The sequence below is a fragment of the Urocitellus parryii genome, chromosome 2 (assembly GCF_045843805.1).
Source record: "Urocitellus parryii isolate mUroPar1 chromosome 2, mUroPar1.hap1, whole genome shotgun sequence".
Classification (NCBI taxonomy): domain Eukaryota; kingdom Metazoa; phylum Chordata; class Mammalia; order Rodentia; family Sciuridae; genus Urocitellus; species Urocitellus parryii.
Genome location: NC_135532.1, coordinates 185,634,810 through 185,661,013, shown reverse-complemented (window position 1 = coordinate 185,661,013; position 26,204 = coordinate 185,634,810). Strand labels below are relative to the sequence as shown.

Below are 26,204 nucleotides of genomic sequence, written 5' to 3'. Positions count from 1 at the left end.
CTCTCCTGTCCCTTGCTGGGCTGGGGGCACCCGGGAGGATGCTGGCCCTTTAAACCTTTGATCCCCACCCCGAACATCTTCCATCTCCACCCGCGCCACTTCCGACAGCTGGCAGCCACGGGGAGCCCCGGGGGGCCCGCAGGTACAGGGGCGGTGGTGAGGCTCCAGCGGGTGATGGAACAGCTGTGACAACCCCCTACCCCCACCCCCAGAGGAGCCAGCGGCGGGACTGTAGGGCGCCGGGAGTGCCGGTTAATCATTAACCCTCCGCTCCCCGGGACTCCGTGCTGCCCCGAGCTGCGCTCCGCCCGGCTTCCCAGGTAACGGGCAAAGCTGTCCAGGCCGCCATCCCTGCACCTCCCTTTCTTATCTTCCCTGCCACCTGTCAGCCTGGGAAAACCGCGCGGCTCAGCCTTGTGCCCCTTGCAGGCACGCGTCCTAGTGCCTGAGTTCAGCTCTGGAGACTGGCTTTCAGGAGCTCCGGGCGCGGCACACGGGACTTGCGCTGCACACCGGCTTCACGATACCCCGCTCCCTCAGGGCCGACCGGTGGGCACCATGCCCGGCCTCTACTGCCCCTCCAGCTGGACCCCGCTACCCCTCACCGACTCCTGGGTCCGGGCCTGCGCCAACGGACCCTGCCTCAGCCTGCGGGCTCGGCTCACCTACCACAACCCGCAACCGCAGCCAGTGGACGGTGAGGCCGGGCGCTGGCGCGGGAGGTGGGAGTGGGTGCCGGGTGGGGTCCGACGCCGCCTCCTGCCCTCCCCTCCCGGCAGGCGTGTTCGTGTACCCGCTGGCGGAGGCCGAAGTAGTATCAGGCTTCGAGGCCGAGGCGGCCGGACGGCGCGTCTCCTTCCAGCTGCAGAGCCGGCGCCGTTTGCAGGCTGCCTGCTGCCGCGCGCTGGGCCCAGGGTTGGGGACCTCCACGCCCCGCCGCTGCGCGCAGGGTGAGTCCCGGGCGCCTGTAGCCCGAACTCCTGAACACCAGCGGAAGCTCAGGTTCCTGCTCTTGCTCAGTCTCCCGCCCCTCCCCCACCTTCATCCAGGCGCTTTTTTGTTGTTTTTTCATCCATTGATTCATCCCTTTATCCAACAGTCGTGGACTGGGCACCTGATCTGCTCCAAGTGCTCTGGGAATGTGGCCCAGACCTGGGAGACAGACACAACAGGCGGCACAAAGCTGGCTGAGACACCACCCGTCCTTACTACTCAGGTGGCCATAGGCTCTCCAGGGTGTGGCAGAAGAAGCAGACCTGCCCCCAGCTGACCCCCACAGCCGCTCATCTTTTAGATTACACACCTTCTCTGCCAGGGCGGTGTAAACCAGTCAGCTCCTAGATCAAGTGCAAACTTCTCTGCCCAGGAGCCTAGGTCCTCATTCATTACATTCTGTTCCTCTTGCCGCGCTCCTATACTAGGTACCACAGGCACTGGCCTTACTGACAAGTCCTTTTACACCTCACTGTTCTATCTTCCCATCTTCTAATGAGCACATTTGTACTTGTCCTTTAAGATCCACTCAATCGTCACTCTTGAGGAAACCTGCCCTTACTTCACAAATAATTAATTGCACTCTTCCCTTCTCCCCCCAGTCTTCCTTCCTCCCACCTCATTACAGCACTTATTAGGGGGAGTAATTGTCACAGACTTGCATGTCTTGTCTCCCCCTTTGAAGAATTATCTCCTGAGTTTAGGACTGTGTTTTGGCCATCTCTGAGTCCCAGTATATCACACAGAACCTGGCATAAAGGGGCTCAGTGAGTTCTATGGGAGGAGATGGGAGTCCAGCTCTGGGCTAGGTTCTGTGGCTTGATTGTCATTCTTTCCTTTGTTCATTCATATATTCATTGACCCTGCCCATGGGATTCACCATCTAGATAAGAAGAGAGAATCCAGTGGTGTTCAGAGTTGGCATAAGCCCTGCAGATAGTTAAAGGCAAAAGTGAGTTCTGGGCTCAGGCCCCAGGAATGTTCCAGAAGGAAGAAGAGCCAGCATTTGACTGAAAGAAGGTTAGGGCTTGGTGGAGTGGAGAGTAGAGGCAATGGTATAAACAAAGGTTTGTAAGTAGGTTATACAGGGAATGGTGATACGATGCCTCAGGTTTGTAGTGATTTACAGTTTACAAAGCCCAGGCACTAGTATCACCTTATTCGAATCTGGGAGAGGTATGTAATGTACATTGTTCCTGTCCCCCTTTTATGGGTGATGAAAATGGTAGCAATGGCTACTTACTTGTATGTTGGGTGCTTTGCATACATTATCTCATTTATTCCTCACCACAGTCTTCGAGAGATAGTTATTATGACCCCCATTTTATGGATGAAAACACCGAGGCTCCTAAGATGGTTGTTAGAGGACACAATTAGAAATCACAGACTGAGACTCCAAACCCAAATGCTGTATTCTCTCCACTGTATTAGGTCTCTTTTTCTTCACTTATTCAGCAAGTATTTCTCAAAAGGATGACTATTTATTATTGTGGGGAAGTGAAGTAAAGTAGGGCTATAAAGGTGGACGGGGGCAGACTGTGTAGGTGGTATACAGCAGCAGTGGTGACTACCCCAACAGTCCTCAAATGAACCTACCATCTAAATAAAACATGTGCTCAGCATGCAAATGCGGTTTATTTCCTCTAGTCTGATTCCAAGCAGATTGCTGTCTTTAAGCTCCTCTCAGGGGAGAAAAGTCTGGAATTATTTTAATGGGCATGAGGAGTCCCTGATGGTTCATTAGCAGGGGATTTGTGGGTCCTAGATGTAAGGAAAATGTTGGTCCACAAGGGAGAGTCCTTTAGAAAGATGGTATCCAAAGGCTGAATGGGAAGGAGCAGGCAGGGCAAGAGAGGCAGATGGTATAGTTCCCCCAGGACCTTGAGAATGGATATCCTCCTTCTCATCAGTCCTCCTTTAGCAGTGAGGTCATTGCTCCCTTGCATGATGATAGCTAGATCCCTCCATGCCCAAACTGCCTCTGCTATCACTGTTCATCTCACGTGTCCATCCTGCATCACTAACGCATTAACACAATCTCCTGTAAACTGTACAAAGTCCACTTTGCCCAGACTCCCTGACTCATTGCTGATCCCACCTCTATTTTCTCCCATTCCCTTCGCTTCCAGCCCCCTCTGATCCCTTTTTTCACTTATCATAGGTCATCTTGTCTTGGATCTGGCCCAGGCCCGGTCCACGTTGGTGCTGCCCACGGGCCTTATCGCTGCAGCTGGCACCATGACAGTGACCCTGTGCAGCAGCCGGGAGCTGCCCTCCAGGCCTGATGGGGTACTGCGTGTGGCTCTGCCCACTGTGCTCACCCCGCTGGCCCCACCAGGCCCACCAGGGCCCCCCAGGCCTCCGGGGCTCTGTGACGACAGGTTGGGCCTATGGTGATTCTCTTCGTCCCTCCCTCGGCTTCTCTGGGTCTAGTGCGGGTGAGGGGTCTCAGCACGATGCCCCGGGAGATGGATAGGGTGAAGAAGGGTGGGGGCAATCAGAGGGGATAGGGGCCTTCATGGTGGCCCAGTGACCCTCCTCATGCTCCCTTCCAGCCCCACGAGCTGCTTCGGGGCAGGCAGCCCTGAGGAGGAAGGGCTGGCCTGGGAGGAGCCACCTGCCCCTCCAGACGTGTTTTCAGGCCCTGCCCGCTGTCCTGCCCCATATACTTTCTCCTTCGAGATGCTGGTGACTGGGCCATGCCTGCTGGCAGGTGGGTGCATCTGACCTGGCCTGACCCATCCATCCCCCTGTAGCAGACTAGGAAATAATTCAAAGCTTAGGGATGGCAGGAACAGAGGACAAAAAGAAGACAGGGACCTAAGCCTTAGGAACCTTCAGTCTGACGGTAGAGCATCCCCTGGCCACTTCTACCCAACCTAGTTTTATTAATGTAGTTTATTTATATCCAACTCCACTCACCAATGGCAAGAGAGAGATTTACTATGGGACCAGTCTCAGTGCTGAAGTGGATCTTCTTTGTGCAAGAAATGGAGAAGAATGCTAATTGGCTGGTGTATAATCCTTTCACTAGCTGGGAACAGACCTGAGAACACATGTCCCAGCCCATGGAAATAGATTCTCCCTTGTCCATCAGACCCTATAGATCAGATTCCAAGAGCTGAACTGGACCAGCCATAGTCCCAGCCCACAGCAACTGTCATCAGAGAAGGAGATATCTGTGACCTTAACACTGGTTTGGGGTGAGATGGTCATCATTCCTCCCTGCCTTTCTGTCCCTCAGGCCTGGACAGCCCCTCTCATGCCCTGCGGGCAGATGCCCCCCCTCATGCCAGCTCTGCAGCCACCATCTGTGTCACACTGGCAGAGGGTCACTTATGTGACCGGCCCTTGGAGATCCTGCTATACCCCAGTGGTGAGAGACACGGACCCACAGTGGGCCAGCCCTGACCTCCTTAGGAATAACCTAAGCAGTTTTCAAGTATAAATTTTTGGGCCCCAGGCAGATGGACTGAATCATCTCAGTGAGGGTGGTGCAAGGAGGCTGGACCTGCAGGGTCCTCTTAAAACAAGAGGACTGGATAGTTGAGGAAGTCCACGGGCAGGGACTTCCCTGACAGAGTTATATCCCCTCTTCTCAGAGCCCCATCAACCACACTTGATACTGGAGGCTGGCAGCCTGAGTGCATCAGAATATGAGGCCCAGGTGAGGGCCCGCCGGGATTTCCAGAGGCTGCAGCGAAGGGACAGTGATGGGGACCGGCAGGTATGGCTTCTGGCCTTCATGCTAACTGCACATATGCATGACGAGCAGGCAAGCAGTTGCACCTTGGGAAGGGTGGGGCCTCTTTTTGTCTCAGTCCAGCCCACTATGGGACACATGAGTATCATCATAGGAGGACCCACATAAGTCTCTCTAGGATATGTCTCAGAGGATGGAGACCACGTCTGACATAGGCATAGTTCAGCCACCTGCCTTTTCTCCTGACTTTATTCAGATCACTACAAAAAGGCACCCTCTCTAAGTGAATCAGATAGAAACAGGGCCAAGTCCCACTGCCTACCTTGGATAGATCTGCACTAAAACCTGGCCCAGTTTGATTTGGGGCTCCTGCACTTAGGTGTGGTTCCTGCAGCGACGTTTCCATAAGGACATCTTGCTGAACCCTGTGCTGGTACTGAGTTTCTGCCCGGATCTGAGCTCCAGGCCTGGACACCTGGGCACAGCTACCAGGGAGCTTCTCTTTCTGTTGGATGGCAGCAGCGCAGCACACAAGGCTTGTGGGGATTGTGCAGCAGCCCTGGGCTTGGGTGGGGCAGCAGTCTGAGGTGGGCTGGAGGCAGGCTTTCAATGCTGGGAGTTGCCTTGTTGCTTAAAACATCAACTTCAGAAAAGAACCTGACAGAAACTCCTTAGAGATATATCCCTTAGAGAGTGATCCTTTCCCAACTGTCCTCCTCCCCGGCCCCAGTCTCTCTTTCTCTTATACAATATTTGTCTCTTCTGGATTTGAAGAGCTTCTCTCCTGTACAGTCACATTGAGACCTGATCATAGAGACCCAGGTTTCACACATGCCTGCAGAGTCCCATGTATAAATGTGTCTCACATACATTCAGAGGCTGCCTCACACTCCCAAGGTCCCACAGTCTCACACACTCAGGCCTCTCCTAGGTGACTTCATCCAGACCTCATTTTAATCATGGCCTGGAGAAGGCAAGCATTTTGGAGTTCCTTGTTCTCTGCCAGTGTCTGTAGGACCTGCCTCATGCTGCCCTCTCTGGCCTTCTCCAGGATGCCATTGTTTTGGCTGTGAAGTCCCTCCCAACTCAGACACTTGTCAACCTGGCCATGTTTGGGACTTCGGTGCAGCCACTCTTCCCAGAGAGCCGGTCTTGCAGCGATGTGAGTGTGGTCCAAGGATTTGGGGCCCTTACAGAGATGTTTCAGGCCAACCCAGCCCAGCCTTGCCTTCTCCCTCCAGGACACTGTGCAGCTGATCTGTGAGAGCATTGAGACCCTGCAGGCTGGGAGTGGTCCACCAGATATACTGGCTGCACTGGACTGGGCCTTGGGGCAGCCCCAGCAGAAGGCTCATCCTCGCCAGCTGTTCCTGCTCACTGCTGCCTCGCCCATGGCTGTCACTACTCACCAAACCATGGAGCTCATGAGGTGGCACAGAGGGGCAACCAGGTATGGAGTGGGCAGAGCCAGGTGCCTAAGATTGATCCCTCTCCCCAAAAGGCTTCTGAAGGTCATAGCTGCTCCCCTTCCCTGTCAGGTGCTTCTCCTTTGGGCTGGGGCCTGATTGCCACCAGCTGCTCCAGGGTCTGTCTGCCCTCAGCAGAGGCCAGGCCTACTTCCTGAGGCCTGGAGAGAGGCTGCAGCCCATGGTGAGTTTGAGCCTGAATCCTGTTCTATATTTTTAGTAATCCTCCTAAATTATACATCAAATCTGAAATAGAACCTAGTCAGGCCATGGGGTCTCTTGGTACCCTCACTAGGACTTCTCCCTACTCTAAACCTTCCTCTCCTTGAGGAGATGCCAGCCAGGAGAAGAACTGTTGGTACTGCTGTGGGATGCTGTGGAAGACGAAAGATATGCGGACACAGCATCTGACTATCCCCCAAATCTTACTCAGTTTTGTTTTGTGTCTGAGCCTTATCCTCATGAAGTCTTGGTTCATCCATGTGGCAAAGCTCAGGCCAGGAGAAAGATCAAGCCCCCAGGACTAAGCTCTCAGTCCCCTTGCTTGCTTCTACCCCCATTACTTCTCCTGACCCCAGACTAACTCTGTTCTCCATCAGCCCAGAGTTAGACAAAAGGCAGCTGGGGAAAGGCAGCCTGCCTGAACTGTCTGGATGTGACACTCCTTTCTGATTTCCTCCCTCTGGTCCCTCCCCACAGCTGGTGCAGGCTCTGCGGAAGGCACTGGAGCCTGCTTTGAGTGACATTTCTGTGGACTGGTTTGTGCCTGATGCCGTGGAGGCTCTCCTGACTCCCAGGGAAATCCCAGCACTCTACCCTGGGGACCAGCTGCTTGGTTACTGCTCACTCTTCAGGGTGGATGGCTTCCGGCCCCACCCTCCAGGGGTAGGCCTGGGCTAGGTGTGATAGATGGACCTGGGTGGCTGAAGTCCCTGCATCTCTTCAAATTCCTTATTCCCTTTCCTATCTCTCTCTCTGCCAAGCTCCCCTACAGTTCCTAGGGCCCCAAAGAGATCACATTGGGATCTCCAAGGTAACTACATCTTGCCCCCCTCATGAGGTCTTCCACTGCCTTATAAAATGTTGCCCTTAGTTTTCACCAGAAGTCATTAAAACATAGCCATCAAAAAACTCCAGCATTTGCTGTGAGGTTTATGTTAAAACTTGCTCATTACTTCAAACAGTGCCTTACAGAAAGCATCATTTGGGAGCTGGGATGTAGCTCAGTGATAGAGTGCTTGCCTAGCATGCATGAGGTCTTGGGTTTGATGCCCAGCACCACAAAGATAAAATAAAACCCACATCTAAACACTCAGTGACAGATGAGCTTAGTGTAGGTGCAATCTCAAATCCCAGCTCTGCCACTGGCTAGCCACTTGATTTGGGCAAGTCACTTAACTTCTTTGTGCCCATTTCGTCCTATGTAAATTAAGTTTTTCATAGGTACAATGCCCTTAGCATGATACTTAAAACATAATAGGAATGTGAGGAAAAGTAGGTTCTTTTTTTTTTTTTTTTTTTTTTACAAAAAAACCTCTTTCTTCAGAACTAAACATGCTTCCTCCTTTTTTGACTACGAGAGTTATATAATGGTTTTTGTTGTTATACCAGAATTGAACCCTCAAGGGTACTTAACCGCTGACCCACATCCCCAACCCTTTTTTATTTTTTTGAGACAAGGTTTGCTAAGTTGCTTAGGGCTTCACTAGGTTGCTGAAGCTTGCTCTGAACTTGAAATCTTTCTGTCTCAACCTCCCAAGTCACTGGAATTACAGGTGTGTGCTTGTATGCCCAACTACAGTTTGCTTTTTTGCCTGGCTGCCAGAAAGCTCAAGACAAACCTGAAGTTCAACTCCACAGCAGCTCTATTAATCCTTATGGTTAACATGTTTCCTTCTTCCTTGGTACTGGGTTTTTATTTCTTGCAGTGAACCATCTTAAAATCCCACTTGGAAAGAGGTAGTATATAGCTACAATCAATTTTTTTCCTCAATGCTATTCTCCATAGTGCCAAGAGCCTGGCTGGCAGAGCTTGGGTGGTTCTGTGTTCCCATCCCCAGAGGAGGCACCATCTGTTGCCACCCCTGGCACTGAGCCCACTGGCACCTCAGAGCCACTGGAAACACGCACTGTGTCAGCAGAGCTGTCCAGTCCATGGGCTGCTGGGGACTCAGATCAGAGTGAGTACTCTAGTGTATGTGTATGGCTGTGTAAGAGAGGACAATGGGAAAGGTCAGGGCTAGGGCCCATTCTCCTGCCTCCAGCAGGTACTGATGCTCTGACAGACCCAGTCACAGATCCTGGACCCAATCCGTCCAATGACACAGCCATATGGCGCCGCATCTTCCAGTCTTCATACATCCGGGAACAGTATGTGCTTACCCACTGCTCTGCCAGCCCTGAGCCAGGCCCGGGTTCCACAGGCAGCAGTGAGTCTCCTGGCTCCCAGGGCCCTGGCTCCCCAGAGGGCTATTTTCCCTTGGATCCTCCCTCTCAGCAGGGCTGCCGCAGCCTGGCCTGGGGAGAATCTACAGGCTCCCATTCCTGCCCGCTGCCTGCACCACCACAGTCTCCATTCAAGGTGAGATCCAGCCCACATTCAACCATCATGTATCCAGCGTTTATTTACCACCTGTTGTGTGCCAGACATTATGCAACGTTTATCAAGTCTAGATAGATAAATGGCTAAATTTATAATGATGATACCATGCAATAATCAGTGATGAATATTGGGGCTCCAAATTAGGATGGCTAATTCTGTCAGAGGGAGCCAGGAAAGTAAAAGCCATGTCTGGAATAAGTAGAAGAAGTTAACTAGGCAAAGAAGGGGATATAAACAAAAACAGATAAACAACAACCTGAAGTGGGCAATAGGGAGTAGAGTGAGATGACAAGGGGCATGTAGCCCACCATGTATTTTTGAAGGCTGGGGATTCTGCAGCCCCTGACCAGTGGCCCCACATCTCTCATGCAGGCAGGAGCCCTGAGTGCTGAGGTGCTGGGCCGTAGGCATAGAGCAGCTCTGGCTGGCCGAAGTCTCTCATCTCCACCAGGCCGGGCAAACCCAGTCCCTTGCCGACCCCGGCAACCTTCTCTGGGTGCAGTACCAGATGTGCCAGGCCCTGAGTCAGGCCAACAGCTTGGGCAGGGCCTGGACGACTCAGGTAAGGGCTGGAAATGGAGCTGGGTTCTCTAATATCAAGGAGGCTTGGGGAGGGCTGGGGATGTGGCTCAAGTGGTAGCGCGCTCGTCTGGCATGCGTGCGGCCCGGGTTCGATCCTCAGCACCACATACAAACAAAGATGTTGTGTCCGCTGATAACTAAAAAATAAATATTAAAATTCTAAAAATAAATAAATAAATAAATATTTAAAAAAAAAAGGAGGCTTGGGGACATGGAGCCCAAGGCACTACACTGCCAATGTCCCTGCCATCTTTTCTCCCTAGGAAACCTGCTCTCCCCAGCCCCCATGGACTGGGACATGTTGATGGAACCACCCTTCTTGTTCACAGCTGTGCCCCCAAATAGGGAACCAACCCCTCCAGCAGTTCCAGTGCCTCCCCAGGCTCCACGTTGCCATGTGGTGATCCGGGGCCTGTATGGGGAGCAACCAATGTGCTGGGAGGTGGGTGTTGGGCTGGAGACACTGTGGGGACCTGGGGATGCCTCAAAGCCTCCATCAACTGCTGTAAGAGAAGCTGCTTGGGACCAAGCACTTCACCGACTGACAGCAGCCTCAGTGGTCCGAGACAATGAACAGCTAGCGCTCCGAGGAGCTGAGACCACAGCTGACCGGGGTGAGTTGCTAGTGGCCCAGTTGGAGCCCAAGGGCATGGGACAGAAAGCAGCAGAGGTATGTCTCTGTTAGATCACTCTTTTCCTCACTTTGCTCATAAAGGATTCAGGTGGCTTGAGATTAGAAATCAAGCAGGACAATGGGAAAAAATGAAAATAAAGGGAGCCAAGAATTAGGTTATATTAACAATGTATACCATGAAGTTGTATATCCATAAAAGCATGGGACCCAAGCCTGATAAGCTTCCTAGCTGCCAATACAGAGGAAAATATGATTTTGTAATAATTATCAGTGCCTGCAACACAGAAACAAATCTTTGTCATTCTGAAAATGACTATTACAATTAGTTAAAATTCTAGTTCCTTGATTGCATCAGCCACACTTGAAGTGCTTGGAAGTCACATGTGACGAGTGGCTACCATATTGGATAGTGCAGACAGAAAATTTCCATTTCCTCAGAAAAGTTCTTTTGGACACTGTGTAATGAGTGGAGGAAAGAGTACCCGGCAATGTTCCTTTGGTGGTGTCTAGACTGTTGATTTTCTGGGTAGCTAGGGGTTCCTAGCTCTGCTTGTCATAGCTGGTTCTAGGCCTGAGAAGGGCACTTTACTACTCTGTTTAAAAGTAGACAGAGGGAGAAGATGTGGGGAACATGGTTTTTCTATGTAGCCCTCTGTAGAGGGTGGGAATTCAGCATGCTGCTCCTTGGCTTCACAGGCCACGCCCGAAAGTCCTGGCTTCGAGCCCTTCAGACAAGCAAGGTCAGCTGTGCTCCCTCCTGTTTCACCTGCCCAGTAGCTGTGGATGCTACTACTAGGGAGGTCCTGCCCGGAGTCCTACAGGTTTGGAGCTCAGGTAGGAGTCCTCCCTTGGTGATCTCTTAGGTACAGTTCTCACCTAACTACCTGGGCAGACAAACCTGACTCCTGTCTCCTATGCCCCTGCAGAATCGGCTGAACCCCCAGGCACTTACGTCTCTCAGGGCCATCTAGATGCAACTTCTCTGTCCACTGCAGCCCACCCTAAAGGTATAGCCCAAATGTGGGGAAAGGGTAGCTCAAGGCTGAGGGACTACCAGTTGACACTGGCTGGCCCCACCACAAAAATTCAGGGAGGCTCTCTGGTAGGCACCTGGGACCTGGACCAAAATGACAACTCCAAGTCAGCTTTGGGGGAGCCAACAACTCCCACTGGAGGTCCTCACCACCTGCCCTATCAGCCTTCCTCGAGGCTCAGTCTGAGCCGCCGACGGAGACTCTGTAGTCCCAAGGCTGGCCAGGCCAATGGAAGCAACAGTGGAGGCATCGACCACGACTACATGCCCTTGGTGAGGACTCGGGAGGTGGAGGGTAGTGTCACCAGAGCTAGAGTGATGTCTCAGCTCACTTCTCCCCCCACCTCCTCTCTCCTCAGGTGCGGCTACAAGAAGCACCAGGCTCCTTCCGTCTGGATGCATCCTTCTGTGCTGCTGTGCATATTCCCCAGGAGCGCCTGTGTCGTGCTTCACCCTTTGCTGCGCACCGTGCCAGCCTCAGCCCCACCTCTGCCTCATCTCCCTGGGCACTTCTGGGCCCTAGTGTTGGCCAGGGTGACAGTGCCACAGCCTCTTGTAGCCCGTCCCCCAGCTCAGGCTCAGAGGGTCCAGGCCAGGCAGACAGTGGGCGGGGTTCAGATACCGAGGCTTCGGAAGGGGCGGAAGGGATAGGAGGCTCAGATCTTCGGGATCGCACCTGGGCCACAGCTGTGGCACTTGCGTGGCTGGAGCACCGCTGTGCGGCTGCCTTCAGTGAATGGGAACTGACAGCAGCCAAGGCAGATTGCTGGCTGCGGGCCCAGCACCTGCCTGATGGTCTTGACCTGGCCGCCCTCAAGGCTGCAGCCAGGGGACTCTTCCTGCTGCTACGCCACTGGGACCAGAACCTGCAGCTGCACCTGCTGTGCTACAGCCCAGCAAATGTGTGAGGGCCGCCCTCCACTGGGACTGGTGTCCCCAACATACTCAATTCACTGCCGCCCAGGCCGTCTGCTCGGTGCTGGGAAGAGGTAGGCTGGTGTCAGCCTGTCCTCCATTGCTTCTCATTCCCTCCCTAGAAATCCTCTTACCTTCACAAAAAGTGCCTGCCAGTGCTCTCTCCTTCTCCTCCCACCCTGTGCCCCTTCCTCTGTGTAGCACAGGGGAAGGAGAGAGAGCCACAGTCCCCAAATCCTATGCAATAAAGTGCCTCTTAGGACTGCCTGAATAAGCTCTTTATCTGCTGGGTACATACCCCTCACAGCCTGGTCCAGGCACCAGCTACTCCTATCTCCATGTAGGCTGCACAGAAGTTGACTTGGAAAGGTTTATTTGAAAGGGCACAGAGTCCATTCCACCAGGGTCCTGAGAGTGGACTGGAAGGAAAGGGGTAGATTTCAGTGGGCTTTCTTGATGTGCTGGATGTTCTTGGGGAAAGGCTGTGGGCCCAGCCAGAGCTGCAGCAGGATGACAGCATGGCATATGTGCAGGGCAGCAGAGCTGCAGGATGTAGATGGGTATGTATTCCAGGAGAGCTCGATGAGCCCCAGCACCAGCAACCTAGAGATCAGAAACAGGCCCCAGTTTTGGTCCAGTTTCAAGACCAACAGTCCTTTGACTTCTCATGCCCTAGACACATCCCCTAGCCCTTCCCACTCCCCCAGGCTGTCCCAGCCAGTACCTGAGCAGGTGTGTGAGCCAGTGTGCAGGCATGGCCCACAGGAGGTAGGGCAGTGTGTGGAAATACCAGACATAGAATTGGTAGTGGAGAGAGCGGCTGAAGCAGACACCAATGAAGTTGGAGGTGAAGAGGGTAGAAACAATCTGTATGGGTTGGTCAAGGCCAAGGGCAGGAATAGAAGGTATAGGAGTTGGGGGGGGTGTCCCCAACAGGGCAAAAGTTTTGGGGTCAGAAAGCCCCCTGGTTCTGCCATTCCTAGATGCATACCCTGGGCAAATTTCTCAACTTCTCTGGACCTGTTCCTTAATATAACAGGGAGATGGTAATACCTAGGACCATAAAGCCTAGTGAGTTTGAATCTCTCCACTAGCTATGTGATGCTACTTAACCTCTTAAAGCCTTTATTTTGCTTTTTAGAAAATGAAGATAATAAGAGTGTCTCCTTATCTCTTGTAAGCTTCAAATGTTTGAATGTATATACATCTTAGGATACCAGGCAGGGAGTGTGTACACTATCACAGAAGCTCAATATTTAGAATTAAGAATAAACTGTCAGGTGCAGTGGCACATGTTTGTAATCCCAGCTGCTCAGGAGGCTGAGACAGGAGGATCATGAGTTCAAAGTCAATCTCAGCAACTTAGTTGAGGCCCTAGGTAACTCAATGAGACCCTGCATCTAAATAAAATATAAAAAAGGGCTGGAGATGTGGCTCAGTGGTAAAGTGGCCCTGGGTTCAATCCCTGGTACCCAGAAACAAAACAAAACAAAAGAATAAACTAAGCTTTGATACGTAAAGTGCTCAGTACAGTGTTTGGTACAGAAGAGGAGCTTTATGAATGGGTTCCCCTTCACTCCCCCAGGTTATCAGCCATCTGAGGTCAACAGACCTGAGACCCCACCTTGCACCTGAAGAGTACAAAAGACTTACCTTTCCATTATTTAAAGGATATGATTGGGTGTGAGGGGCTGGGGTGGAACCTTCCTTTTGGAGGGATCCTTCAGCAGCGACAGGATACTTTCCCCAGTCCTGGGGAGAAGTCATTCAGACATTTATCAAGCTTCCATCGTGGGCCAAACTCTAGACTCATCCCCATGAGTTTAACATCTCCCCAAGTAGCTCCTAAAGCTTAGGCCTTTCCCCCAACCCTGTGCATCGCACTGCCTGTTTCTTACCTGTGCCATCTGCAGAGGGCAAATAGCAAGAGCAGGGTGAGGTGGGCAGCCAACAGGGCCAGGTGGAAAGCTCTATGCAGGAATAGGGCCTCAGGGAGGAAGCGCCAGTTTACTGTCCAGCGGAAGAGAAACTGGCGGCCAAGATCAAAGGAGCGGGATAGATAGCCAATTGGGTTCTCCAGCAGGAAAGGGAGCCCCAGCACCACCTGAGAATGAGTGTGATGTCAGAAGAGCTGCCAAGGCTTACCCCAGCCTCCATGATAATCAATGAGGGGAGTGGGAGTGGATGGAGGTCTCAGAGGTTCCCTAATTTCTATCAGGAATAGTAAAAAATCCATCCTCCACAACCACCTCAGATTAGAGCCTCGAACCAAAGAGGCTCTGATCTGAGCTTCTTTGCAGGTAATAACAGGAAATAATCCTAACCTGATGCTTTAAGGTTAGGATTAACCAACTCACAAGTAGACAGAACTGGAAAGCCTCTCAGAGGCCAACTACTTCAACAGTCTTATTTTAGAGTTAAGGAAACTAAAGCTGCCCATCTCAGAATCAACTCCCAAACCCTGTCTCTCAGTTTGAGAAAGTCTCAAGTAACAGAAGAAGGTCAGATTAATGGCCTCCTCATCCATAAAGGGAAGGGTGAAGAAGGGATACCTGAAGGACAGCACAGATGCCCAGCTTGGGGAGGGCACCACGGAAACCAAACTGCGTAAGGAGAAGGAACAGTAAACCAGGGGCGAAGAGTAGCACATTCATCTTCACGGAGACCGCCAGGCTGAAGTGGGTAGGGGAGAGGAAGGGTGAAGATCAGTTTCAAAACTCTTTATCCTGCCTGAAGATGTACCACCATCATCACAGCAATTCCTGGCCTCCTACCAGCAAGCTTCAGGATGAGGTCCTCACTCAGAACTGCTGAGGGAGGGTTAGGTAGCTTGGGAGGAGGCTGGAGGAAGGGGACAGGTATGTAGTCCCTCTGCCCAAACTGAATGAGCACATACTGATGTATTTAGAAGTTCAAGGACCAACCCCAACACTGGATGAAGAGAAAGAGGGGAAGAGGGCTATACGTGGAAGGGACATGGAAGATAGAGGCTTTCTAGACTTGCTTGTGGAGCCCTGAGTGACCTACATTATCTGTTCACTCCCTTATTCCCTCTGCTACAGAAAACTGGGGAGAAAGAGTTGGAAATGCAGAAAGTGAGAGAAGGGGCCTGAGTGGAGGGGTGTCAACCTGAAACAGCAGCAGCCCCAGCCCCAGCGCTGGGCCAGGAAGAGGTTGATACTGAGGAAAAGCAGCGCCATGGCCACTGGGTCATTGAAGAGCCGCAGCACGAAGATGGAGTGGACCCGGTAAGAAGCGCAGCACATGAAGAAAAAGACGAAGGGAGGTACCTGAGGGATGGGCACGGTGGGGAATAAGGTCAATTCCCCCAATCTGAGCCATCCCCATAACCCACCATCCCAGGTTGGGACCCTCTGATTCTAGCATGGACTCACCTTACAAGTCTGGTGGTAGATTAAGAAAACGAGTAGCAAAGTCACCAGGTAAAGCACAGCAAAGATATTCTGTGCCATGCGAATATCAGTGCCCTGGCCAGTGGCGTAGTATAGTCCCATAAAGATGTACACGAAGCCAGCTGGGTAGCTGGAAGATGAAGGGGAATGTGAGACTAGGTCAGGCTAATCAGCCTGATACCCAGCTAGCCCTTCACATTCTCCCTCAACCTCCTATAATAACTCACACAAGAGGTCCAGTGTCACCCTGCAGTTGTGTATAGTCATATGTGCCATTGATGACGCCTTCCACCTGGGCCATGTAGGCCTTCCAGTCAATCTCTGTGTCTGGAAGAGGATAAGATGGTCTGGTTAATTTTGAATCCAGAATTTGCCTGCCCCAAAGCACCAGGCCTCCAGAACATCAAAGCAGAGTTCCAGCTCATTCCCAGGACTTCCATCTCCACTCCTTATCTAACTGCCTACTCGCTGGGTGAACTCAAGCATCTCAAACTATGTGTCTATAATTGAACTCATGATCTTTCCTCCCACTCCAAATCTACTCTCTTTCTTGGGTTTCATTAATAGAACAACCAACCTCCTACCTGCCCAGGTCATCTTTGATACATTTTCCTCCTTCATTCTAACCCTTGGTCAACAAATTCTGTTTTTTTCATCCTAAAGATCTCTAGTAGTTCATTTTTCTCTGATACTACATAGTCAATTTGGGGTCTAACATAATCTGTAGCCTCGATAACAGTATCCTAATTAGGCTCCTGGTTTCTACTTTCACTCCACTACAATGTATATTCTACCCTGCCCAAAACAGTTTTCTCGAAATAAAAATCATTATGAGGTCTCTCTACTTAAAAACCCTTCAGTGATTTCCCAAGGCTCTAAAGATCGATCTTTATTATTCCTATTTTTTAGAAAAGGAATCTAAAAGTTAATTAGGTTAAATGACTAACTTAAGAATTAGAAAGGATAGAGTTGGGGGCCCCAAGTTTTTAACCACCATGCTGTCTCCTTACAACACTGTTAAATTTCTTTATGATCTGATCTCGACTTGTACAATCTGCTCTCTCATTACTATTCAAATCAGTTTTGACACTGCAGCTCTAAAAAAAATAAGTTCTTCAAAGGAATCATTCTCTGTTTTGACTGGAGGTTTTTGGTACAAGATCCTCTCTGCCATCCCTTTCCTTCCTTATTCTTTCCTTTTCTGGCTAGTTCTTACATACCTTTCAAGAGGGGCTCTATGAAACTTTCCCCTACTCCTGGTGTCTGGCCCTCCTAAGTCATTGCTGCCCTTCCCCACCCACCATCAGGGATTAAGCCCAGAGGTGCTTAACCACTGAGCCACATTCCCAGCCCTTTAAAAAAAATTATTTTATTTTGATACAGGGTCTCCCTAAGTTGCTGAGGCTGGCTTTGAACTTGCAATCCTCCTGCCTCAGCTGCTGAGCCACTGGGATTACAGGCAAGTGCCCCTGTGCCTGAACCCTCCTAAATTCTTATAACACTCTGTCTTATTACTATCAAGATGAATATGATACATTATAATTACCTACTAACATCTTAGTTCAGACCCATATGCCCAAGTCATAAATACATCTCTCTTATTCACCACTGTACTTGTGGCACATAACATAATGTTAGGTAATTTAAAAAAACGAGAAGAAAACATAATGTTAGACATATGACAAGCACTCAATATGTTCTCAATGAAAAAGTCCTTAACAAGAAACAGAGGTGCCTCAAGTCCAGAGTGTAGATTCAGCCTGGAAAGAACAACTAATAATGCCTAACAGATTCAAGTGGTCACAAAATGCCATCATAGAGAAGGGACTTCGAAGACCTCAGAATTTAAATGGTTGATAATGTCAAGATCCCGGAAGGGAAGTGACGTGTCCAAGTTACAGAGACAAGCAGCAGTAGCATCACACTAACTCTGACCCAGAACTGACTTCCAGGTTGCTTTTTTTTTTTTTTTTAGCCTGGCAGGCTGTATGATCAGGGTAGAAGGCCAACCTTTAGGGTTGCCCCTCGTCACGGGAGCAGGATTAAGGTCACCCTGCCTGTGGAGCAAGTTTGGGGCTCCGATAAAGGATATGACTCTACAGATGATGAATGAGTGCTCTAGAGGTTACTTTTGAGTCCAGGTCTAGGACCCACTTTAGGGTAGGGGTTCGGATCTCCCTCCCTCCCCCCCTCCATTTCGGCGCACTCACATGCTACCCTGTGAATGACCCAGAAGGTGATGCCCACCTCTGCCAGGCAGAGGCAGGAGGCCACCCGCAGCGTGTAGCGCGGCTCCCAAAGCAATAAGCGCCGCTCTTGCCAGGCGCGTTGTAGCCATTGTCCGCAGACTCCCGCCGGCTGGGCCGCGGAACCCGCCCGGCTGCGTTTCCGCAGCCCAGCCGCCATGTTGACGGTGCGCCGCTCTAGTTGGTCCACCACCCCGGAAATCCAACCCTTCGACACTTCAGTTCCGTTCCTCTTCTCCAGGTCTAACATCAAACTTAGCGCTTATCCAAATAGCCAGAATACTTTACGACACTAAAATTTATTTCTTTCGTATCTGTCTCCTCCGGCGGAACACACACCTCGAAATAGCAGGAACAAAGTTTTACTCCTCAGTATATACCCAGTCCTGGGCACAAATGCTCTAATACAGAACGAATGTCTGCTCCGAAAAACAAAAGTTCTGTTCTTCGCAAGCCAAGCATTCCACTTCCCCTATGCTGGGAATACTTGTGTTCATGCTGGAGGCCAAAGTCGGTCTGCACCCATCCCCGCTTCCCTTCTGAGCCTTCTAGGTGCTCAAGAACTGCTTGGGAAGAAGTGAATTTTCAGTTTGTTTTCAGTTACTAATGGAAGGAGCCGTTCAAACTGAAACATAAGAGGGCAATGGTGAGCCTGAGAAGTCTGGCGCTATAAGTGTGGCCCGTGAAGGCGACTAAGCAGTACAACCGGAAGACTGCGAAAGTAGACGATGATTCGGTTTTCCCAGCCGGAGGATTCTTCAAAGAGCGCTTAGCAGAAGACGGAAGTTCCACGTGTTTGTGTTGAGCAACTGCAGGTGGTGGGCGGAGACACAAGGGCCCCGCCCACCACATCCCACCCTCCGGATTGGCTGCGTAGGTCGGGTACTGGAGAGTGCCTGGAGAGTGTCCGGAGAGTGCCTAGGGCATGGCCTCTCCCTGGGCCCCGGCCCCCGGGCCGGAGTTACCCGATCAGAACTTCGAGTACTGCGAGGTTCAGTACTGGGACCAGCGCTACCGAGGCGCGGCGGACTCTGCGCCCTACGAGTGGTTCGGGGACTTCTCCTCCTTCCGTTCCCTCCTAGAGCCTGAGCTGCGGCCGGAGGACCGTATCCTCGTGCTAGGTGGGTATCCCCAGAGCTGTCCCGGCCAGGAGATCAGGCTGCATCAGGCCTGATCTGACCTCATCCGCTTTCTCCTTGTCTCTTTGCCCCTCTCAGTGGACTCCAGTGGGAAGCTAAGATCCAGTACCTCCGAATCCAGCTGTAGTTAGCCAGGGCAAACAGGAGTGATCCTGGACCCTGTTCCGGACTCTTGGGTAACCTCTGGCCCTGGAGAAGGCAGAGGACCTAGTTCAAGTCCCAATACAAATTGGCAGTATAACTTAGGACAAGTAATGAATCCGTTGTGAGCGTCAGTTTCATTTTTAGAAATGGGACTAGGATTTCATACGAGATAATACAAATGCAGGCATCTCGAGCACTTTGCTTAGCGCTTTTCTTTTTGCGCCAGTTGGCACCAGGAACCATTGATACCTAGAGGGAGTTAGCACTCTCCAAACCCTGACTGAAACTTTGTCCTATGCTCAGTGTGAAGTGAAGGTAAAAACAGCGCCCTCTGAGATCGAAGTGGAGATTGCGGCCGAGATTGGTGTGATTTCCTGTGGAAAAGAGGTGCTGGGATGCAAAGTAGGGCTCTGAGAGGTCCAGTTGCCCCACTAGGAGTTCTCTTCCTCTGTCAGCCTTGGAGGCACATAGTGAAGCTTGAATGGAGCAAAGGTCTTCCTACCAATTATAGTTTTTATTTTTCAGCGTCAAAGTCTTTGTAAGTGAAATATTTGATACCTGTAATACCATATCTATGTAAGATATGAATAATAAATCTGATGCGTGTGTGTGCACTTAGGACTAGAAAGAAGTATAACCTAGTGGTGAGGAATTTGGGTTCTGGCCAGGTGCAGTGTGATCCCAGTGAATCCGGAGGCTGAGGCAGAAGGATTGCAAGTTTAGTGCCAACCTCTGCAATTTAGTGAGAATCTCAGCAATTTAGCAAGTTCCTGTCTTAAAATAAAAATAAAAAGCATTAGGGATATACTCCATAGTAAAGTGCCCCTGAGTTCCCTCCCAGTACAAAAAAAGAACTTGGACTGTGAAAGTTGCTAATCATGTTTGGAATTTGGCTCATCTAATTCTGGCTGTGTGTTGTCATCAAAGTACTTAAATTTCTGTACCTCCATATTCCCAGCCTCTAAAAAATGAGTACTTAAATATTGATTTTCTAAGGTGATTGAATGAATGTGAAAGAGCAAGGCCTGGCACAATAAGCCTCATGTATATTTAAGGTTTTCTGTGTAATTCCTCCCAAAACCCCTTCTCCCAGAGGTAAATGTTCATGAATTTTGTGATTGTAAACTAAATGATTTATGTATAGATTTACCATAGAGCTATTTTTTAAAGATGTAGAGTGCATCAAAATAACCTGGAAAGCTGGACCCCCACCCTGAGATTCTAATTCCAGGGATGGGTTCTAGGAATCTATTTATTTTCTCCTTCCTTCCTTCCTTCCTTCCTTCCTTCCTTCCTTCCTTCCTTCCTTCCTTCCTTCCTTTCTTCTCTTTTCTTTTTTTATTTTTTGTACCAGGGATTGAACCCAGGGATGCTTAACCATTGAGCCACATCCCCAGCCCTTTTTATATTTATTTAGAGACAGGGTCTCACTGAGTTGCTTAGGACTTCACTATGTTGCTGATGCTGGCTTTGAACTCATGATTCTCTTGCCTCTGCCTCCCAAACTGAGGAATCTATTTTCAAGAAGCCCCACAGCTGATTCTTATGCTGGCGGTTGGCAGAGTAACTCTGTCTTAAATTAAATCTGCTTGACTGAGAGTAGCCTTTTCTGGATAGGAGGGGTGAAAAGTCTAAAAATCAAAAGCGAAGAGTTTTCAGAAAGGATCTCCAAAGATTTAACAATAGGACCCTCGACATGGGGTGTACCATATGTTACATGCCACCTTAACAAACATAAGGTATCTGGTAGATGCCATGGAACATGCTGGGTCCTTTCTGACTTATTTAATCATTCCCTAAAGGTAAGTTAAAAGTATTAAGAGTCAGGCTGGGGATGTGGCTCAAGCGGTAGCGCGCTCGCCTGGCATGCGTGCGGCCCGGGTTCGATCCTCAGCACCACATACAAACAAAGATGTTGTGTCAGCTGAAAGCTAAAAAATAAATATTAAAAATTCTCTCTCTCTCTCTCTCTCTCTCTCTCTAAAAAAAAATATTAAGAGTCTTATTCAGAACATGGCTGGATGGTAAATATTTTAAACTTTGCAGTCTCTGTTACAGCTACTCAGTTTTGCTATTGTACTGTACAAACACATACATAAGAATAGCCATGCTCTAATAAAACTTAATTTACAAAAGGAGGTGGTGAGCTGGATTTGGCAACCGCTGCTATGGGTCATTGCTATGGATTTCTCAAGAGCAATTTCTCATCCTGAGATGAGAATCATGTCCAAGTCATTTGTTAGATAAGAGCTCCCAGAAGATATTGGTGAGAAATTGGGGTAACAAAAGGGAAGAAGCCAAGCAAAATTGTGATGTCAGGCAAAGTTTCCCTAAGTGTAATTTCAGCCTGAAGAATCACAGATGCAAACTTCAATGCAAACATATACCACAACCTAGGGACATAGAAAAATTGCTTAAAGGACTCCGAGGAGATCTGGTCAGAGTATTGACAGTGTCTACCACTATCATGCAGCAAGGTGAAGTAGGGTACACTCTGACTCCAGAGCTTCTAGTTCTGCTGCTGCACCACACAGATGGGTGAGAGATATCTAGCATTCTGTTGAAACTGGTCCAGTGACTACATTGTGAATTATAGCTTAATGGTCTTATTGATAAAGATGAAATGTCACTACTGAAGGTGAGTGGGCCTCTCAAAACTTGGAAGGTAGTTGAGCATTGTGATTTAAGAGCTCTGGCTCTGGAGTGAGGCAGGTCTGGGTCCAAATTAGGACTCTACATCTGACTGTAGTCTTGGGGTATGTTCCTTATCCACGTTTCTCAATTTCCCCATCTAGGAAGTGGGAATGTTAATATAATAGTATCTTCTATATGGATCTATTGTGAAAATAAACAGACAGTTCTTATGAAATGGTTAGCATAGTACCTGTTTTTTAATTTCAGTTACTGGCTAATAATCACTGTTATTATTGAACCATGCTTGTGTGTGTGCATGTGTGTTTGTGCATGTGTACATATGCACACATACCCACACATGTTGAGGACCAAACTCAGGGCCTTGTGCATGCTAGGAAAGCACTCTACCACTGAGCTATATCCCTAGCCCTCATTATTATTGAAAATGAAAGTCAGAGAGACAGTTTATCCATGAATGTTTAGAGATCCCGACTGAAGTCTTGTGTGTCTGGTCCCTATAAATAGACTGTTCTCATGGCAGGTGAATGCATATGGATGGCTGTCTCTGCTTTACTGTCAGTATACTTCTCAGATTTTCCATCTTTGCTTGGTTCCATATCCTTTAGGAATCTTCTGATCATAATTTGGCTTCTAGTTTCCTATAGAGAAAAGGGACTGACCAAAGAATTCAACTGTCCAGTTCCAACGATGGCTGTTTTTTGTTATTAATGAATTGGCATTCAGGATTACATCTCAGACTCTTAGTGTTGGGTTAGCATCCTCATAGCTTTGGATCCACATATGATGTGTTCTTGGATTTGGGTCAGTTCTCCAGGGCTTTGCTTCCCTAAGGCCTCATTTAGGAGGCAGTGTTCTTTCCAATCCCTTTCTTAATTGTGGACCCAAATCACTGAGGCAGAAATCACTGCTTTGTAAGTGTGAAAGTTTTCTTAAAAAATGCCATCCAGTGCTTGCAGGTCCAACATGGGGAAGCATGTGTTAGGCTTTACCAGGCAAGATAGTACTCTCCCTGAGCCCCAGGGCCTGAGGAGGAGCATGGGAAGGGACTGCTGAGGACTGGTGAGCTGTTTCTGGATGCTCTGTCTAGGTGCCAAGCTCTGCCAGATTAGGGATATCTCAACAATTGATCCTGTGATCCTCTTAGGGAACCAAATGAGGGTTAAAATGAGACTAATTCTAAGATCCAACATCCCCTCCATGGGACTGCCAAGAGCTATCATCCTGTCCCATTCTCAGCCTGAGACTGGCCACAGGGTGGCCTGGCAGAGACCACTGGATATTTTAAAGTAGTCATGTCCACTGTGATATAGATCCACATCTACTCTAAGCTCTACCCTTCTCTAACCGTTCCTCTTTGAGATTGCATTCTAAGCATTTCCCATCAGTGTTGTGATTCTCCAAGATACTGCTTGTTAGCTCCCCTAAAATTGTTGGCTAATCCACCTGGGGTGGGATCAGGGTTTCTTTGTGCTCCCACAGCCTGTCCCTATTGAAATACTTATTGTATTATGTGACAGTTGCCTGTTTCCATGTTTTTCCTTTCCACCAGAGCATGAGTTTCTTGAAGGAAGGCACTCTTATTCATCAACAGAGACCAATATGTAGCATTCAATATGTACATGAGGGGCTGAAGTTGTGGCTCAGTGGTAGAGTGCTTGCCCGGCATGTGTGAGGCACTGGGTTTGATTCTCAGCACCACATTAAAAAAATAAATAAATAAAATAAAGCTATTGTGTCCATCTACAGCTAAAATTTAAAAAAAATATATGTACATGAAAAATTATAAGAGATCAACCCTGCTGTGTGTCCCCACCTAGTTTACCCTCACTTACCAATTCTGCCATGGAAATCAAAGTAAGATAATAACTCCTATCACGAAACCTTTCCAGGGTAGATATCTTCCAAGATCTTCTAAAAGGTTAGGGATTAGAATAATACTGAGATTACAGTCCTAATAATACCAGTATTATTACCATCCTGAGTGTGAGGAAACTGAAATTCAACAAGTCAAATGATTTTTTCCATGGCGGTGTGGTTAGGGATATCAGAATCCAGACCCTTGAATTCCTAAGCATGGACCTCCTTCAGCTATTCAACAGATGTTTTAGTTCTTAAATTAGTGTGTTGCATCCTTTGTGTAGCCTATTGACTGTTATCGTCATTTTTCTGAATAAGAAATCCAAGTTATTGGTATTGAAACAACTTGCCCTAGTTCACACAGCCAGGAATGATAGAGCCAGGGTTTATGCTGAGGTCTGCGTGATTCCAAAGTTTATGTGTTTTCTGAACACTTCTGCCTTTCCTTTAGTACTAGAAGATTTGGACTGAGAGAAAATGTGGGGCCACGATGAATAACAGGGAAGGTGAGAACCAAAACTAACCTAGCTCTTTTGCCACCCACTCCATCCCACACCAGGTTGCGGGAATAGTGCTCTGAGCTACGAGCTGTTCCTTGGAGGCTTTCCTGATGTGACCAGTGTGGATTACTCATCAGTAGTGGTGGCTGCCATGCAGGCTCGCTATGCCCATATACCCAGGCTGCGTTGGGAGACCATGGATGTGCGGATGCTTGCCTTCCCTAGTGGCTCCTTTGATGTGGTGCTTGAGAAGGGCACACTGGATGCCCTGCTGGCTGGGGAACAGGATCCCTGGACTATATCATCTGAAGGTATCCACATTGTGGACCAGGTGCTCAGTGAGGTGAGGAATCAGCAAGAGAGGAGGGCAGATTAAGAGGTGGGGATGAGGGGATGGAAAGAACTCAAAAGCTAGAGGTCTGGTTTGGAGCAGGTGGTGGATCACCCTCAGAAGTATAGTTCTCTAAAGAATGGGAGTGTTAAGCTGGATCAAGATTAGAAGGGGCTGGAGTGATTAAGCTTACAAAGGCCAATGTTTGGCTACTAGGTTGCATCAGGGGTAAGGTAACAGGCAAGTTCCAGACAGGTGATACAGACTGAGAAGGTGAACAGCTGATAGGAAAGCCATGCCTCCTGAACTCCCATGCTCCTATTTAGATTGCAGCCCTGCTTTCATGAAATGTCGAGGAGCAGAGAATGTGGCTTACTCTTTGCCATGGAAAGTTTGAGCTACTGGATGGAGGGTAATACCTGAGGTTTGACTGGGGCAGTACTGACCTTTGAGAACCTGGAGATGACTCATCACCGATGGCTTCTCTGTCTGCCTTGCAGGTGAGCCGGGTGCTGGTCCCTGGGGGCCGGTTCATCTCAATGACCTCTGCAGCCCCCCACTTTCGGACCAGACACTATGCCCAAGCCCGATATGGCTGGTCCTTGAGGCATGCAACCTACGGCAGCGGTTTCCACTACCACTTCTACCTCATGCACAAGGGTGGGGAGCTCAGTGTGGCCCAGCTGGCCCTAGGAGCCCAGATCCTGTCACCTCCCAGCCCTCCCACCTCACCCTGCTTCTTCCAAGACTCAGATCATGAAGACTTTCTCAATGCCATTCAGCTGTGAGGCCAGAGGCATTGTCCTCCAGCTCTCCCTGGGCTTCTCAGGAATTCCTCAGGATTGGGGTTGTTTCAAAGGTGCTCACATTCCAGAGGTCTCATGTGCAAGAGAGAGGTTGTGAGAACAAGCCCATGTGAGCCAATTCAGCCCTGCTCCAGCTAGGTCCCCAGATCCTAGATTTCTGGCTTCCTTCTTATGTTCCTTTGAACTCTACTTCATTCCCCATAAACTTCTCCACCATACCGGACCACCAGTAATTCATCCCCTGGGGTAAATTTTAACAGCCCTTCTGTACAACAGCTGGCCTAAGAGGCCCCCTTCCAACTTGCATTTGTGTACAGGAGATAGCAGACTTTGAATATAGATTGCTTTATGCTTCCAACCCCAGCTCCAGCCCCAACACTGCTTACCTGTCCTGCTTAGACTGTTCATGTACCTAAGGAGGCCACATGGTAACCATGTTCCCAGCTCAGGCTGGCCTGCCTGTATTCCCTTGGCAACCCTCCCCTACTAGCAACTTTGCACCTGAGATTACCAAGTATTTGCCTCCCTCCCATTTTGGCCCCACTCCTGAGCAGACTGAAGTAGTGGCCACACATGCACACAGGGAGGTCTGTGTTTATTCACACACTCCTGATACAGCGAGGATGGAGGAACATTTTACAAAGGACACCCCTGGGTTGAGGACATCTCCAGGTCCACAGGTGTCATCCAGAGGTGCAGAGCAGTCCCATTTGGGTTCCCAGGGGTAGAACGAAAGGATCCAAGGTAAAATCAGATCTGGGCCCTTACAAGGTGATACCTTGGGGGAAAGGGGTCTGCCTGAGAACCTCCTGGAGTGAGGCTTTGGCAGACTGACCATATGATTGGTTACCATGTTGGGGGCTTGTCCCAACCCAGCCTCAACACCCGTCCTATCTGCCAGGCGCAGAAGAGCATGGCGGAGGCTGTGGGGGGAGGGCACGAACCATGAGCGGAGCCAGTAAACAAAGAATCGGATATAAAAATACAAATGTGCTGAGGAAGTTCCTTAGAAAGAGGCTGGGGTCACGCCAGACTGGGGTGAGGATTAGGAACTGCCCGGAGGGCTGGGCTCAGGTGGGTGGGAAGCTCATGCAAATACGCAGCCAAACATCCCTGGCCACGCGCGGTCCGACACCGGCAGCCACCCGGTCTGCAGACCAAACTGGCCGGAGGGGGGCGGGGCAG

At 49.7% G+C, this 26,204-nt stretch overlaps 3 protein-coding genes across 4 annotated transcripts; 2 read left to right on the top strand and 1 right to left on the bottom strand.

Moving 5' to 3' along the window:
• The first annotated feature begins 558 nt into the window (after window positions 1-558).
• Vwa5b2 (von Willebrand factor A domain containing 5B2) lies at window positions 559-11,921 on the top strand. The gene is made up of 19 exons (XM_026389309.2): window positions 559-697; window positions 780-950; window positions 3,155-3,374; window positions 3,549-3,706; window positions 4,238-4,369; window positions 4,596-4,720; window positions 5,076-5,231; window positions 5,748-5,858; window positions 5,938-6,146; window positions 6,235-6,346; window positions 6,862-7,047; window positions 8,171-8,342; window positions 8,430-8,743; window positions 9,137-9,326; window positions 9,610-9,960; window positions 10,677-10,814; window positions 10,907-10,987; window positions 11,087-11,286; window positions 11,373-11,921. Exons 1-19 carry the CDS (start codon window positions 559-561, stop codon window positions 11,919-11,921), a joined length of 3,714 nt encoding a protein of 1,237 aa, XP_026245094.2.
• A 341-nt stretch (window positions 11,922-12,262) lies between these two features.
• Window positions 12,263-18,353, bottom strand: Alg3 (ALG3 alpha-1,3- mannosyltransferase). Of its 2 annotated transcripts, none has more exons than XM_077795026.1 (9): window positions 17,552-18,353; window positions 15,569-15,668; window positions 15,324-15,471; window positions 15,058-15,218; window positions 14,481-14,601; window positions 13,827-14,032; window positions 13,605-13,680; window positions 12,653-12,798; window positions 12,263-12,531 (listed from the first exon to the last, which is right to left on the bottom strand). In XM_077795026.1, the coding sequence occupies exons 1-9, from the start codon at window positions 17,835-17,837 to the stop codon at window positions 12,369-12,371; spliced, it is 1,407 nt and encodes a 468-aa protein (XP_077651152.1). In that variant the 5' UTR covers window positions 17,838-18,353; the 3' UTR covers window positions 12,263-12,368. The 2 variants fall into 2 exon arrangements, with proteins under 2 accessions (XP_077651152.1, XP_077651153.1); XM_077795027.1 differs by having other exon boundaries at window positions 12,266-12,531; window positions 17,589-18,350.
• A 125-nt stretch (window positions 18,354-18,478) lies between these two features.
• On the top strand, window positions 18,479-26,153 carry Eef1akmt4 (EEF1A lysine methyltransferase 4). Its single transcript, XM_026389319.2, has 3 exons — window positions 18,479-18,708; window positions 23,942-24,225; window positions 24,714-26,153. The coding sequence occupies exons 1-3, from the start codon at window positions 18,513-18,515 to the stop codon at window positions 24,999-25,001; spliced, it is 768 nt and encodes a 255-aa protein (XP_026245104.2). The 5' UTR covers window positions 18,479-18,512; the 3' UTR covers window positions 25,002-26,153.
• Window positions 26,154-26,204: the final 51 nt, after the last annotated feature.